The 17,207-nt window shown below is 39.2% G+C and overlaps 1 protein-coding gene across 1 annotated transcript; it reads left to right on the top strand.

Moving 5' to 3' along the window:
* The first annotated feature begins 2,299 nt into the window (after positions 1-2,299).
* LOC110681392 lies at positions 2,300-3,229 on the top strand. The gene is made up of 3 exons (XM_021857138.1): positions 2,300-2,323; positions 2,387-2,484; positions 3,007-3,229. Exons 1-3 carry the CDS (start codon positions 2,300-2,302, stop codon positions 3,227-3,229), a joined length of 345 nt encoding a protein of 114 aa, XP_021712830.1.
* Positions 3,230-17,207: the final 13,978 nt, after the last annotated feature.

Below are 17,207 nucleotides of genomic sequence, written 5' to 3'. Positions count from 1 at the left end.
ACACTATGGCCGATTTTGTTACATTGTTTTCAGCCATTAATCTGATGAAAAGTTGCCCATGTCGAAATTCCTTGAAAGTTAAACCTTAATTTTCGTAGCAGTATTTTTAAATTTTGTTACAAAATTTGTATCTGTTTTTTCAATTATTTATTTTCTGTCATCATACAACTTGATGTTAATGTATGGATTATTTTTAGTGAATTCTCATAAGGGAAATCATTATCACCGGACAGCACGAGCGGGGTATCATCAAAATACATGTAATTTCAGAATGCAGTGAATATGCTGCTTTATTCTGAAACAGGATAATTTGGATTATTGAGAAAAAAATGAATTTTGGGAATCAAATTTCCAGGATATTGACGCTTCCTGGTACCACGGTATTTTTTGCAACGGAGATGTCGCATGCAAAAAGAAACTAGTTCTAACAGTAATGAATCGATCGACAGCCGGACGGTTAAGCTTCCGATTTATCGAAGTCAGATCAGCCGCGCTGATGCTGTGCAACTACTGTAGCCATTTTTTGTTAATAATAAGAGTCATATACATAATTTCAGAAGATTTTGCGTCATCTTAAATCGTTTTAAAACGATTAAAATTAGTTTGTGAATGAGCATGATAATGATCTTCCTGTTGGGTATGATTCTTAGTCAAGCGATCGTTAACTGAAAAATGAGTATTGTTCGATACTCTACCAGGCAAATTCCGGAAACGACCGTTATCGTAACGGATATTATCTTTCATCTGCCTGGCACGAGCCTCAACGACTCTTTTGCGTGAAGGGCAATCCCAAAAATTTGACTTATGATTGGCCCCGCAATTAGAGCATATGAACTTGGTGGTATCATCCTTCACAGGACAGACGTCCTTGGAGTGAGAAGAACCTTCACAAATCATGCATTTAGCATCCATGCGACAATTTTTTGTACCATGACCCCACTTTTGGCACCGACGGCACTGAGTGGGGTTCTGGTAATTTCCTCCAGGTTTCTGGAAATGTTCCCATGTCACACGGACATCAAACATAAGTCTTGCTTTTTATAAAACTTCAATGTTATTTAGATCACTTTTGAAAAAATGATCTAAATAATGTTCTTGAGAAAGCCTTTTCCAAAGAATGCCAGATTGAGTTCTCTTTTTCATAATGATCACTTGGATTGGGGAAAATCCAAGTAAATTAATAATTTATTCCATTTTTGATCTCCTCAGGTGACCTCTAGTCACTTGAGAAACCTTTCAAGACGACTTTGAACAAACGTTCAGTTTGTCATAAGTAAATACTTTGTGCTTCTTCTCTTCAAGATGTTTGAGAAGAAGTTCGCGATCTTTAAGAGTTTCCGGCAAAACGCAACAGTCGCCTTTCTTTGCGATTTGTAAGGAAACATTGATTCTCCTTATGGAGTTCAATATCTCCTTCAATATTCCACTAAATCCTCCAAATTCCGAACAACTGACCACGATAGGCGGCACTCTTTGTTCCTCACTTGAATCAAGGTTTTGCGCCTATTTGAGAAAGAGCTCAATAATTCTCAACTGAAATGATCTTTTTTCTGCTCCAAATAAACAAATAAAGAGCCTGGACTAGAGGCTGCTTCGATTTGATGTTCGGAAAAAAATATCTAAAGCATCGAACTGATAGCTCATTTCGATGCAATCACTAACATTAACAATTTCACCCTTAGAAGAAAGCGCGCATTTCGGAGAAACAACCTTACTCCCATTTTTGCCACGTTTGGTGACAGCTTTAAATACCAATGTTTTGGAAAGAAGTTGTGAACTCAGAGATTCGCCTTTCTTGTTCGTTGTTTCAACCATGCTCAGTGAATAAACGAAAAAGAAGTAACTTTCTAAGAGAAATGTTTTCCCAAGACGTTGTTAAAGAAAAAATACCATCGCTAGATGTCGCTGACGGGTCCAACGAAAATTTGAAGGCACGGGTCCAAACAAGGATCAAAATGGTTCTTTTTAGATAACTTTCCTCGATAATATTCATACAATATAGATGATTTTTTTTTTTTCAAAAATGACTCTAGAAATGATTTTCTCAATCAGCTAATAATACACACCTTTACATTGTATATGTTTTCTGAAGCACCAGGTTGTTAATTACACCATCATTTGAGAATCAAGTTTCCCAACTATGAAAGTACTTGCGGTTGCGATCATTAGTTTAATCAATTGATCGATTGCATCATTCCTTAGTCATTCATACGTGAAAGGTTCTCTATTGCACGTGTGCCGTCATTTATACCAGCCGCCGGCCCAAACGTCGTTTTCAGTTACATTAAAATGTAAATCAATGAGCAGCTGGGCATATTTCCGCGTAATAATAAACGTTGACTCGACGACTATCACTAATCACCACCGCATCACCGTCCCATTTCAGATTGTTGTTGCCTGCCTGGTTGCCACCGCCATTGCTGCACCTGCTCCAGCTCCAGCCCCCGGATATGTAGTGGCATCTCCGGTTCACTATATTCCTTCGTAAGTATCGTCCATTGTTCTGTCATCGAGGTACATATTAGGGTGCCCCAGGAAATTAAATGTCCTGAAAGTTAAGATGCCAAACCCCTGAATGAAGGATATGGTCATTAAAAGCACTTTTGTAGAACATATAAACTTTCTAAAACACAGTTTAAAATTCCGTCAGATCAATTTATGAAATAATGGAAAATTTGATGAGAATTGTCATATTTTATAGTTTTTGCAAAAGTTTCAAAGCCTACTAGTAGTAGTACTACTACTAGTCTTTGAAAACATCTGCACAAAACGTCAAAATATAACCATTTTCATCAAAAAAAAGTCCATTTCCCATAAAATAATTTGTCTGATCCTCTAAATTTATTTTTAGAGTGTGCAAGATGTTCTAAAAAATGCTATTAATAAGCATATTTTTCCATTCTTGGGCTAAACACCATGTCTTTCTGAATATTGATTTTTTTTGGGGGCACCCCACCGCAATTCAATTTCGCTGACTTGAGATTCCTTTATCCATCACCCCCTTAGACACCATCATGTCGTGCATGCCCCGGTCGTGAAAACCGTTGTCCACACCCCGATCGTCAAGTACAAGACCATCCCGGTGTACAAAACCGTTCCCGTGGTTCACTCGGTTCCGGTCGTAAAGACAGTCGTCGCCAGTCCCATGCTGGTGCACAGCCACGGCCATCACACTACCATCATTAAGTGCATCCTAAAGTTAATCCCGGTTCCCGAATTATGTGTTTGATTGCTTATTTATTGATGATTGCCGTTTGAAAAATCCAGAGTCCACAGAGTGGATTGAAAACCAAAAAAGTTCAAATAATAAACGCTGAAATTTTCGACATCTTAAAACTGTGATGGTTTATTACTTATTTGATATGAGAATACACCTTTATCGTCCCTAGAAATAACTAAATACACTAGAGCCTCAATTTACGAACGGGAGTTCTTAAAATAGATTCTTAAATTAATTCATTGGGTTTCAAATTGAATCAGCTCGTTAAACGACAAAGTTGAGTTAATTAAATGAAGTTAGGCCTTTTGAAGTCCATTCGAGAGAAACGTCTTAGGCATAGAGTATCATCGTACTTGCTACACGATATATACATGCAAAAATAATCAATTGGCAAAGAAAGCTATCAGTTAAAAACTATGGAAGTGTTCATAAGAACACTAAGCTGAGAAGCGGGCTCTGTTCCAGAGAGGACGTACCGCCAAAAAGAAGAAGGAATCAGGCTAAAATGTATGCAGTTAAATGTTTTCAAAATTTCCTTGGAGTTTGAGCGCATATTTTACATGAGCAAGTGGAGATCTGTAAGATCTGTTCACCATTTCCAAATATAAGAATATCTTGTAGATCTGGACACTTAGAAGTTCGTTATCTCTTGTAAAACATTTCTTTGGTCAAGATCCCCATGTTGGTAACTCCAACGAGTGTTCTTGTTCATCCAAAAATTTCCTGGAATGTTTTAGGAAGAATACTAATTACGCCAGTAGCTTGAAGTTAGCGTAATTAGTATTCTTTTTAATGACTTCTAGTATAACTTTGATATAAGTTAATAAATCTTTGAGTACGATGCCCAAGAGTACGGGGCCTGCAATGCGCCTAACTGGCGCAAACGTAGGTATGGTAGCATGCGACAGATGTAGTGTTTGGTGCTTGTCTTGCTTGCTACGCTTGTGCCAAGGTGTCGCTGGGGGTCCAACAGCGATCGTGGAGGTGGCGACTCGAACCGATTCCTGGGGCCAACGGAGCAAGAACACTGATAAAAATCCACACGCAAGATCTGTGTGTTTAAAATTATGGATCGATTCAATGAACGTCCATATCAATTTGCTATGATTTTCTTGCAACTTCGTGTGTGTTACACATTAAATTCCTGTGTTTTGCTTCATGGATTGATTCATCAACCGACAACAGGGATTCCATATTTTTTCCACATAAGTTCCCGAAGCTTCTCTTCAGATTCGTATGTGTCAACCTATGGACGCATAGATCATCACTCCAACACGGATTCAGTGTGTTTTGCTTATGGTTATCTTGTGTCATAATCATCATTTTCAAGTTGGTCGATTCATTGATTTGCGCAATGAAGATGTTATGATGAAATCCATGAGCTATGCTATCGATTTCCATGTTCAAAGCTTCTAAATTGTTTGTGATCAACCCATGGGATGCTAGTGAATTGAATTGCGGTTGGACCTCATGTCGAACGACAGTCATCATCATGCTAAAATTTTGAAGCTGAAAGTGTTAGATGAAAATTTGTAAATTCGATTTTTCTTTTATTAGTGAAGTTAACCGATGTACGAGAATTCTACCTATCTATAAGAAAACATTGATTATAATGTATAGTTTAGTAGAAAAATCGGATTCCACCACAGATTTTCCTGGCTTTCAGTTTCGAAAAAAAATGGAATATGCTTATCCCTGGCTTCCCAAATTATGGATTTGCGGCGTCCCGCTTGTTGCTGGCTCACGGGTTTGAAAAAAAAAAAAATAAAGAGAGCTTGCGACAAGCAGAGGAGCCTCGGATCCATATTTTGGGGAGCAAAAGTTTTTCTAACCAAATTTCTTCTTTCAGTCCCTTGACATCTATGTTCTATCACACATGACTATCTAAAGCTACTACATTTCGAATTCAATAAGCAAATCAGTTGGTTTTCATGATTGAATATTTGGAAATTCATGTTTGTTTCACATGACAACCTAATGTTGATACACATGTTATTATACCGTGAAATCAATGATGAAATCCATATGGCTACCACACTCAAATCATGTGGTTTTCCTCATTGCGCAAATCTATGAGTAAAACACACGACCTTGACGAGTAGATTTTTGTCAGTGAAGAAAGAAGCTTTATTGGCCGCCCGTGGTTGCTACTTCAGTATCGCCAGATCAGCTGCACCTACACTAGGAACCAACCAGATGACTTGCTTGGAATTAACAGACACCCTCAGTGTATGAGTGCAGGTGATCTTCTATGTTTAGGCAACAATGGTGCCTGCCACGTCAGAATGCAGACCAATGAGGGGAAGTGGAAGGAGTTGATGATGCATTTATAACTGGCTCCCTCAGTAGACCGGATATATCCCTGCATCTATGCCAGTTCATGCGGGAAAGTGCAAAGCTGGTATAATTTTATGGCAGAGAGGCTTGCTTTTGGTTAGCAGACTGCCTATGTATCAGGCGTAAGGAAAGGCATGCTATACTGAAGATTGGAAGCGTAGGGAAACGGTTGTTCTGTCCGGCTCTGGTTCTACCATATGATATGAACTGTGATAGAGTAAGAGTGGAAAATAGAAGCAAGTGATAGCTACAACTACAAAGTACGGGTCTGGAATTTCACCCGTGGCCTTCGGCTTGTGAAGCAGAAGCGGTAGCGGTAAGACCACCAACCTCATCACCCACCAGAGCAAAGAAGAAACGAGGTAAAAACAAGCGGCGAACTTGGCTGTCCTCGTTGCACCGAGTGAGATACAGAAGTCAAGTGATGCCAACCAGAGAAAGACATCGAAGAACTCCGGCAACTCAAATACCTTGGCTGTTTCCATTCTTGCGGAGAGTGATAATTAGAGTTACATATTTCTCAGGAGCACATAAATGTACTGACGAGCCTCCAACCAAACCGTCTCTCAGCTCACCGAAATCCTAGTGTGCTGCACTAGCCGGAGGCTCACGTAAATTATAAAAGCACGCGCAAAGCGATGTGCTCCCGGGGAGATCCGTCTTATGCTCTGCTCGGCGCTACGGCTCACCATAGGTATCCAAGTTGTGAAACAACTACTTAGTAACGAAGAGCCTTTACAACTATTTCCGCCTCATTATGCAGGTGTCTAGATGGCTTACATGATATGGCGGAAGACTCGCGATCCAAGAGTTACAATTTCGATCTTCGTTGAAAACTTTTGTAATCTATTCAATTATTGCAATTTTTTACCACTTAGACTTTGATGATCTGAATTTCGTCTTTCTCAGATTTCGCCTTCGATTTCGCTGACCCTTTTCGATCACCGCCGCCCATGCAATTATCCTGATGTTCATGACAGTTCACTCCGGCCGGCTCAGTGTTTACCATTTTCTCTTTGTTCTCGACTCACCAGCTGGTCTGGTTTACATAACAAAACCAGCTGGTCTTCCGATGTTTACAGTCATCGTCATTGTTCTAACCTCCAGCTGGTGTGTTGAAACAGGTCGAAACCAGCTGGTAGTGACAAATCAAGGATGAAAGGTAAATGGTGTTTGAAAATGTACCATTAGTACATTATTGGCAGCTTCTCAATTTCGTCATGAAAGTCTAATCATTCGTGAAAATTACAATATTGCGCTGAATTTTAAACAGCACATGGGACGGGGCGCATGAGATCTCATTGAGACATATCTCAAGAAAAATTAGACGCACCAAAAAAGGTCTCACAATGTATAGCGCACCCGTGCGCTAGCAAGCAATTAGCCTCCTGCACCTAAGGCTACAGCACGTGCACAGCAACTCTAGTGACAATAAACCTATCCATAAGGACTTTCCGCGATAGAACTGACAGCTAAAAGTGTGCATGCAATTGAAACAGAAGGGTAAACAAAACATGCGAGTGTTACCAGACCTTAACATTTTCCTTTGTAATCAAACGATCACTCCGATCGCAAAACGTCAAAAGCTCATGGTAAACAAAAAACAGCTGATCACACCTGTCTCATGCAGTGGGATGGTATCTATTTTTTCACTATGGGACTTGACAGGTTGAGATGTGCCTCCTTATCTGGAGCATAATATATAGTCCAGTAGCAAATTCCACTCACACATGTTTATTTTTCGGATGTTTATCTCCCCTATTGAGCTCTCGCCGAGCGGTATCACGAACACATGCGCAAATTTCCTGGTTGAAAATACTGCCATTTGATTTTGCTGGGAACAGCTGATCTTTGTTTATATTTTCCACCATCAAATTTTAAGTAATGTTGGTGACATGTGCCGTGTATGTACACGAGCGCAGAACCCACTATGAGGGAGAACAGTACAAAACGCATGGAGCGCAACAAAATCTGCCAGACCTAGTAAAGCTACAGAAAACCAAATATTTCCTGAGATAATCAAGCCATAGACAACAGAATCAAAAAAGAAGTGTGAAACCATTTCTTCAGAACGAAATCTAAGTTGCGCGTTGGATTTGTGTGCCGTGGTTTATTTCCATACATTCGCTCCAGCTTCTTTGTTAATGTTGCGAACAGTGCATATTGGTGAGCACTAGATGGGTGAGCTCTGTTACCGTTTTATAAGAGACAACAAAAAGCGGTCATCTTGGCTATCTCTTGGTCTCATTGGTCATCGATTGGAAGACGAGCGACGTTTGGAGGAGCAAAAGCTGAAACAAGAACGGATTCGTTTAGTGAAGAAAGACACTTAAGGTGCAAGACAAAATGGCACAAAAGTCAAAACTGAAAAAGCAGTTTTCTCCTTTTAAAACAACAAATTGATGAAAATAAAAACACACAGCCTTTTTATTTGGCAAATAAAAGAGCTGTGTGTTTTTATTTTTTACGACTTATCTATTTAAAAAGAGAAAACTGCTTTTTCAGTTTTGACTTGTGCACCATTTTTACTTGGGCCTACAGGAGCAGAAGCATGCGATTAATGCCAAATAGCAGACGACGGAAATAGCAGAAAGTTTAGCGTACTCAGTCGAAAGGGTAAGACAAGTGCTTGGCTGAAATATCAGCATGACTTGAGCAAGCTTTTATATCCTGTAAATAAAGAATAAAATAATATGTTAATCAGTCCACAGTTCGGGAAGTCTCCCTCCTGTGCCAACTGCAGCCAGTACTTATATCTCAGAAGTACCGTAGGTACGAACAGATAAAAGGTACCAAGTCAAAAAGTAGAATTCAAATGGCAAAGCAAAATCAAATGGCAGTAGACATGACAGTCCTTTCCCCTTTAGAAACTTTCTAATAACTCTTTAAAAACCACCTACAAGTTGCAACAACTCGTACAACGAACAATCGAAAATATATTCAAAGAATTCCACGATCTTATCTGAAATACGCAAATTGCTAATTCCATGACTACAACAAAACATTCAAATCATTGGATTCGTCAACACTAAAGAACAATTTCGTTCATCTTAATACAGCAATCGCTTCACAAAAGAACAAGTATGTTCACAATAAACGACAGTTTCGTCAGCTCTGAGGAACAATTTGGTTCAACTCAAATCGGCAATTTCACCACACTTTCAGAAACAGATACAATTGGCAATTCGCCACCCCAAAGAAAATCGATTATCTTCAACACACGTTTCCATGATCCTCGTCGCCATTTTTATATCCTGTAAATAAAGAATAAATTAATACGTTAATCATTCTACCGTCCGGGAAGTCTCCTTTTCTGCGCTCACGGCAGCCTGTATTTACAGCTCAGAAATTCCGTTGGTACGAACAAGTAAAAGGTACCAGAGTCATAAGGAGAGATAGATAGACATCCGATCAATGCGAGTTAGAGCCACGGTACATTCCCAAAGTGGCTCCGAATTTGCAAATCCAGAATGAACCCTTCGGCAACCACTTCCGAGGTTCGCGACATTTGTCTACATTTGATGCCAGCCTGTCACAATCTTTGTGTGGGGATCTTGCGGCAGGTCATTTGAATCCACGATCACACGGGGCGGGTCCGAAAAGCGACCAGGAAAATACCGCTAGCGCATGACGGCTCACAGATCTTGTAACAACTGAGAACCAGAGCTACAGGTCCAAAGTCCCGATGAAGGGGAATGGTTGTGATGGCTATGCTGCCGTTATACGCATAATTGTCCCATGTTCCAAAATATGCAATCGAGAAAAACGCGTTTGAAGATTTTAACACTTTTAGGCCTCGTATTGACCAGGTGTGTGGTAAATTGAATTGAAATCTTCACAATAGTATAAAGAATAGCGTGTTTATTAGAGTCAAGAGTTTGTATTATGGGAATAAAATAAATTTAGCAACGAAATTCAAAGTGGGACTGTTATGCCTAAAAATACGGGGTTTTTGGTGAATTTCTACGCAAAACAATCCCACTGAGAGTAGTGACCAATTATGTGCTGTTGATGACCGTTCTTACGTATAGATTGTACCGAATATAGAGGACGTATATCCTCAAGACTATATTCAGGCACCTAATGAAGGCTCAAGTGACATGTTCCAAACGGAGCCACGTGTGGAGAAGTGAAAAAAAAAGATTTTATAGTTTCCAAATTTGGGATGGAAATCAAAGTTTTGAGTAGTGAGAAAATGTATGAGTTAGTGAAAGAAGAGTGGAATGAGTAAGTAAGAGAGTTTATAAGTTGTAATAAATTCCTAAATCGACTCTTCCACTGGCAGGCTTGACAGAAAACTTCATCTGCGAATTTAAGGTTATTCTGCCGAGTAATTATTTAACTCAAAATTCACGACACAAATCTTCACACGATTTGACATTTCTTTGGACTTTGTTTGCAATACATATCATGATCGCAAATTAAGTTTTAGAACCACCAAACATATTTGCAACTTGCACCGAAGAGCCAACTATGCGGAATAACCCAGCATGTGGCCAGGTCATCCTATTCTTCTTTTGACTTGACTTTGACTTCGTCTTGAACTTCATCAAGTTTGATATGTCGCAAGATAGGTCTCAAGACCGCCAATATAATAGCTACTTCCTCTGGGGAACAGGGTATCCAAAACAACCTGGCATGTTATCAAGTCATCCAGGAACCTTTGAATTACCCTTCTATAGCCTTGATTTGTGAATTTATGAAGTTTGATGTTGCCTGCTAGGTTTCAGAACCGACAGTTTAGAGGCCATTTCCCCCAGGAAACCGGGGATTCAGATCAATCCGACAAGTGGTCAAGTCATTCGAATACATTTGAACCACCTGTAGACCTAATTTGCAAATTCATGAAAATTGATATATCGCAAGCCAGCTTTCAGATTCGCCAATATAATGGCCACTTCCACCAGTGAACCGGTATTCGGACCAACCCAACATATGGCCAAGTCATCCAAAAATGGTCGAACTATTTTTATCTGGACTTGATTTGCTAAATTATGAAGTTGATTTGTCGCAAACCATGGACTTGAAATTAAAGTAATTACTGATTCTTCAATCCAACATACATTGTTAGAATAATTCAAAGTTATCTGTACAAATCGTAACTTCAGGTTAATTATCAAGAACTCAGATCTGAAAAGAACTTCCTGTATAGAAGCTGGTGTTCCTACAAGGCAGCATTTTGGGACCAATATTTATACAATATTTTCCACATCTGGACTTAACCTGAGCTACCTGCAGGGATGTCCAAAAATCTTTGTTTGCCGGATGACACAGGCCTCTCCGCCAAAGGTTCGAAAGCCTGCGTGTACATACTGTAGTCCGATTGCAAAAAAGTTTGGGATATTTTTTCTTCATACTTGCAAAAATGGAAGATTTCTCCTAATGCTTCCAAAACTCAACTAATAATATTCCCACATAAACCAAAAGCTCTTTATTTGAAACCTTCAAGTAGACATGTTGTCACGATGAGAGGGGTTCCAATAAATTGGTCAGATGAAGTTAAGTATCTAGGACTCATGCTAGATAAGAATTTAACTTTCAAAAATCACATTGAGGGCATTCAAGCCAAATGTAACAAATATGTAAAATGTCTCTATCCCCTTATTAATAGAAAATCAAAACTTTGTCTTAAGAACAAGCTTTTTGATATTCAAACAAATTTTCAGGCCAAGCCATGTTGTATGCTGTACCAATATGGACTAGCTGTTGTAATACCAGGAAGAAAGCTCTGCAGAGAATTCAAAATAAAATTTTGAAAATGATTCTGAGGCTTCCTCCCTGGTATAGTACCAATGAGTTACATAGGAATATCCAATGTTGAAACATTGGAACAAATGTCAAATAAAATAATCAATAATTTCAGGCAAAAATCGCTTACAATCTTCTATTGCCACGATTAATGCGGTTATATGTTTAGGTTAAGTTAGGTTAAGTATATTTAAAAACATTTTTTTTTCTCTTATAAGCAGGTGAAATCAACTCACCTGTAAAAACTGAACTGCTACGGCAAATGAAATGTAATATGTTGTTAACAAAATGTTAATTAAAATCTTAAATTTGTTTTACCAAAATTAGGATGATAGTGTTGTCAAATAACACAGAACACCTAGATATAAGAAATGAATGTAATGTCTTGGAATTGATACCATAAAGAAATTAAAAAAAAAAAAAAAAAAAAAAAGTGGGATTATTTTCAGTATTCCTCGTGATGAATCCAAAATTACGGTTGAATTGATGACGGCGGTTCAAAAAAATTGAAAAAAATTGTGATTGACCCTGAAAATTCAACTGAAATTCTTTGAAAAACCGATGGGAAATAATATTATTAAATTGAAAATTTCAATCAAGTTTGACGTCAGACCTCGCATGAATGACGAATGCATTCCGATAATACATAAAACGGGTTGTGTTCCACATGGGATGTAAAGTCAACGTAAGAAGATGTTCAATACGATTTTCACAATCACCTGCTAATTCAAAACTCACAACTGAATATTTTGTTCAAGATTAGCGCAGCGAATTGTATAGTGTGACAGTTATGCGTAGAATTACAGTAGTGGGACAGTTATGCGTGGGAATTCAATAATGGGACAAATTGACTTGGCTTGTTTTTTCATTGATTTTCCGAACAAAGTTAATTTTTGATAAGTGTTTTCTAAAACTATACGTAAAAAATAAACTGTTTGATGACAAAAAGTCAAAATGCACAAAAAGTAACATGGGACAATTATGCGTATAACGGCAGTATGACCGTGGTCATCAAGTAAATAACAAACACACCTGGTGACACCCGAGTGGCGATGCTTGCTACCGAATAGACCATGTGCTTGTTGATAGCCGCCATTTCTCTGATCTTAGATGTAAGGAGCTTTTAGGGCCCCAATATCGACTTGAATCATTCTCTTGTTATTGCTAAATTTCGGGTGCGGTTATCCAGCGTCATGAGTTCCAGAACTCATAGAACGCTGCGCTTCAATATCCAACGCTTGCCAACTGATGGGGTAGCTACACAGTACCGTCAGCAGCTACACGAGCAGTTGAAAAAAAATCAACATTTTTTGGAGGTGTCGACAGCCTGTGGGATCCTAACCAAGAAGCTGTGACAACAAAGACGCGGGAAGTGATTGGCACTGGTCAACGACGAAAACGAAATGACTGGGTTCGATGAAGAGTACCAGAGAGTGACAGATATTAGAATGTCGCCAGAAGCCGTATGCTTGTTTAATGTCTGAACATGGTTTTTCGGTTGAAACTAATTAGGCTTGATACGTGCTATGCTGGATGGTTCGAAATCAAGTGTTTGGATCGCAGACGAGGTGTCAACCTCGTGACGTTAGACGGATTGAAGTAGGGAGACGCACTTTCAATTCACTGTTCACAATGCACTCGAGTGTGCTATTTGGAGATCTCAGTTAGGCGTTGAGCATCCCGCAGATGGGGTATTTTTTTTCAAATTTACGTTCTACATCTGGGAGGCGCTAGCGTCCACGCTCCCGGTGGATAGTTTTTTTTCAAAATCAAAGAGTGAAGTGGCAAACCGCGAATTTTTTTGGCAGGTTCCACGCTCATAGCACCAGGGGCGGCATACGATTGAAGAAGCTATTCCCCGGTACGTGTGCGGGTGGATGACCAAGCGTTTCCTCCCGCATAGTGTCAGTGGCTGGGAGAAGCTGCGAAGTGGACTACCGTGCCTAGTGTCGAAAGTGTATGCAGTAAGGCGACATCAACAGCCGATAAAGTGGACTAACCGAGTTGAGTTGGACGCGTTGTTATGGTAGGGTACGGTTTCCTTTTTCCTTTTTCTTCCCATCGTGCCGGGGTCCCACCGATTTGAAGAAACCTCTAGCATTGCATGGCCTCCACTAGCGGTGGCGACCCTGGTGGGTCCAACGGAAGAACGCTACCCGTGTATCTTGATGGACGTAACGAGTTTGGTGCCGTAACTACCTTGTTAATGGCAGGAAGAGATGGCAAAAACTTACCCAATGAGCCATGGATCATCGGAAAGAGCCTCGAGTTCTGCGCAGGTTCACTTGAAAGTGCGAAAAGTGAGAACAAGTTTACACGATACGTTATCAACTATGATTGAAAAATACTGAATTGAACTACGCAATGAATGTATGTCCATGTGGGTTCTCTTGAAATGTTTGTTTGTGCTTTTAGAGTTCATCCAGCTAAACGGCATTTTTCGAAATAGCAAAAAATGTTGTATGCTACTCGTTGCCAAAACTCGATTTTTTCAGCACTCGTTGTATTTATCCAATTCGGCGATCCTTGTTGGATAAATGTACAATTCGTGCAGAAAAAATCATCATTTTGCAATTTGTTGCATAAATAACTATTTCAATGCAGTAACCGGAAAATGCAAAAAATTAAAAAGTGGTACCTACAGCTGATCAAAACTTGATTTTCTTTATCTTCCTGTGAATGAATGAAGGATTATTTTTTAGTTACTAAGGAAAATCTAAAACAAATCTTTGTTAGTGCTAGGATTGATATTTGAATAAACACCTATTTAAGGATAATTCGTGGGATCGGAATTCATTATCATTATCCACGCATAACTTCAAAGTGATAACAATAGGGGTAGAAGCACCGGTTTTGGCCATACGCCAGTTATAGCCATAGGGGATTTTACTCCGTTCAACATAGCCAATCAGCATGAAACGTTTTGTGTTCAGTAGATCACATTCACATGATAGAGCTACATTCATTTACTCGTCCAAATTGATTCAAAACATAAGAAAAACAATTCATTTTCCATATAATTTTAACTCCTATACACCTAATTTGGCCACTCTCATGAGAAATCAATGCGATTGGCCAATTTAGGAACCGAAGATAAATCTCTGGTCGAAACTGGTTCCGTTGGCCTATATTGACCAACGGGATTTTCAAAGCGAAAAAAATGTCATATCTCAGTTTTGATATATTACACACATAATATGGATTGAAAGCTTGCTTTTGACATATTTGTAATATAAATACAGCTTCTCATTTAATTTTTATTTACATTTTCTCTTAGGCTGGCCAAAACCGGTGCTTTTACCCTATATGATTTCACCATAAGATTTATAGCAAACATACGACAGTTTTATGACATAAGGCATTTTAAATTGTTTGAAATATATTGTGCACTAATGTACTTACATTTTACACACAGCTTGAACGTGAATACGATCGCTGCCCAAGCCACGACATCAAGATCATCATAGGGGATTTAAACGCTGAGGTTTTCCAGGAGGAGGAGTTTAGACCAATGATTGGAAAGTTCAGCGCACAAAAGCCCATCATTTGTAGAAGTCGTGCCTATTATGGGCTCCAGAAGAAATTGCTATCAAGAAAAAATCATTCTCGCACCAAATGCACGATATACAAAACGCTCATAAGACCGGTGATCATCTACGGGGATGAATCGTGGACTATGCTCGAGACGCACCTGCAAGCTCTTGGAATTTTTAAACGTCGGGTGGCAAGGACGATCTTCGGTGGCGTGCAGGAAAACGGTGTGTGGCGGCGAAGCATGTTCTACGTGCTCGCTCATTTGTACAGCGAACCTAGTATCCTGAAGCTGGCTGAAGCTGAAAGGATACGCTGGGCAGGACATGTTGCAAGAATGCCGGACAATAACCTTGTAGAGATGGTGTTCGTTTCGAATCAGGTCGGAAAAAGAAGGCGTGGGGCACAGCGTACTAGGTGGATTTACCAGGTGCACCAGGATTTGGTGAGCGTGGGTCGAAGACGAGGATGGATAGAGGCGAGGTTTTATCAAGTTGATTGATGTAGAACCAAATAATAAGATTTCACAAAACGAGAGCTTGGTGTAAGGGTATGCGATATGAGTATTTTCCATGGCGATACGAAACGAAACGATATGCGGAATTTCCAAAACTGTTTGTAGCGTAACGAAACGAATAATTGAAATATTCCGTAAAAACCGATACGAAATTCGAATCTTCACGGAATGTTTCGAAACGAAACGATTTTTTTCTGAATATTCCGCGATTTTTTTTGTGTAATGCTAATTTTGGTATACATTCACGTAGGGTGGTTTTGACAGCTTCATTCAATTTGTCAGGAAAGGGGGGGGGGGGTCTTTTAAATATCCATCGTTTTCAAAATTTTGGTATTATGTTACGTTCATATGTCCCATGAAGAATAGAACTAATCTGCCGAAAATATACAAGCTCCATAAGCTCAAGGATATGGGTGGATGTTCTGAAATTATTAAAACTAAGGAATAGATCCAAAACAATCTCAAAAATGTTGAGTTGAGTCCACAAGCAAATTATTTTTTAGAATTGCCTAACAATGTGTTTAAAAATCATGTAGCGATGATGTTATGTCACTATTATTAAACATAATATTGCTGTGTGCGTTTGAAATGCAAATATCAAATGCGGGAACACCAAAACGCGATAAGATTTTCCACAAGAAATGCGATGTCAAAGATACATTTTTCTTGCTAGGTCGGCGCTGATTTGTATGATCGTTGCTAGGTGTCCTTTGATTGTTTTGTGTTACCGCATTTGGAGGACGTTTAGTGAAGATTTGCACCTCAAAGGCAAACAGCAATATAATGGTTTTCGATTTAAAGGTGATTATAGAACGTGGCCACACCTCAAATTTTCAAGAGCACGAGACTTTAGAACCAAACAGAGCTCCGCGTTGAAAATTTATCCAATTGGTCACCACCAGCAAGCCAGCAATTTGATTGGTTTTAAAAAAGACACTGACACGTTAATGCTTCCAGTGGACGATTTGTCCTTTGAAGGAAAGCACCACACTAGACAACGGACTAGCATGCAACGCCCAGTGGCACAGTCGAAATACGTTCCTGACGAAAAGTTTTCCGGACTGAAGCGGGAATCGAACCCACACTTCTTGACTCGATGCGGCTAAATGCTTGGTAACATTAACCGCACGGCCACGAAGCCCACGTGAACTGTTGTCAGATTCGTCAGTCTTGTGCACTTGAAAATTCAAAGTTTGGCTTCGTTTTATAATCTCCTTAAGCATATTAGCCATATGTATGCTTTGTGCCTTGAGAGACTGTGAATAGGGTGAATGTGAAGCCGATAAGTGCCCATGAGAACACAACGCTGAGAAGCAGACTCTGTCTCAGTTGGAACAAAATTATGGCCAAAATGAAGAACTGAAGAATTAACGGAATAATTGCTGTAGTATTTGCTAAAGTATTAAATCAAATTAAATTTTACAGAATCATTGAATTATACTTGATAAATCAATTGAGATAAATTTGGAAGAACTGCAACAGTTATAAATTTCTAGAGATATTGCTGGAGGTACTCAACATGGATTTCCTGATCGAGTTTAAATAGGAGCTCCTGAAAAATTTCCTGGAAAAAAATCCTGGAGAAAATGTGGATTAATTCTTGGAGGAATCACCGTATAAAGGATGGGAGAATAAATGGAAAAATCTTGAGAAAAGAAAAAAATAGAGTAATCCATGTGGAAATTACTGGAGGTATTTTTGATAGTTTTCTCGAGCATATACTAAAGCGACCATATATGTCCCGCGAAACGCGGGACGCCCTATAAAATCTCGTTCCAAATCAAACATGTTCCGTATTGGATATGTATTCTACAATCATTTTAGGCCTAAAACAGGATCTAAATGCTTCTTCCA

Source organism: Aedes aegypti, unplaced genomic scaffold (assembly GCF_002204515.2).
Source record: "Aedes aegypti strain LVP_AGWG unplaced genomic scaffold, AaegL5.0 Primary Assembly AGWG_AaegL5_hic_scaff_795_PBJ_arrow, whole genome shotgun sequence".
Lineage (NCBI taxonomy): Eukaryota > Metazoa > Arthropoda > Insecta > Diptera > Culicidae > Aedes > Aedes aegypti.
Note: the sequence above shows the minus strand (reverse complement) of the source record. Positions and strands in the feature narration are given on the sequence as shown.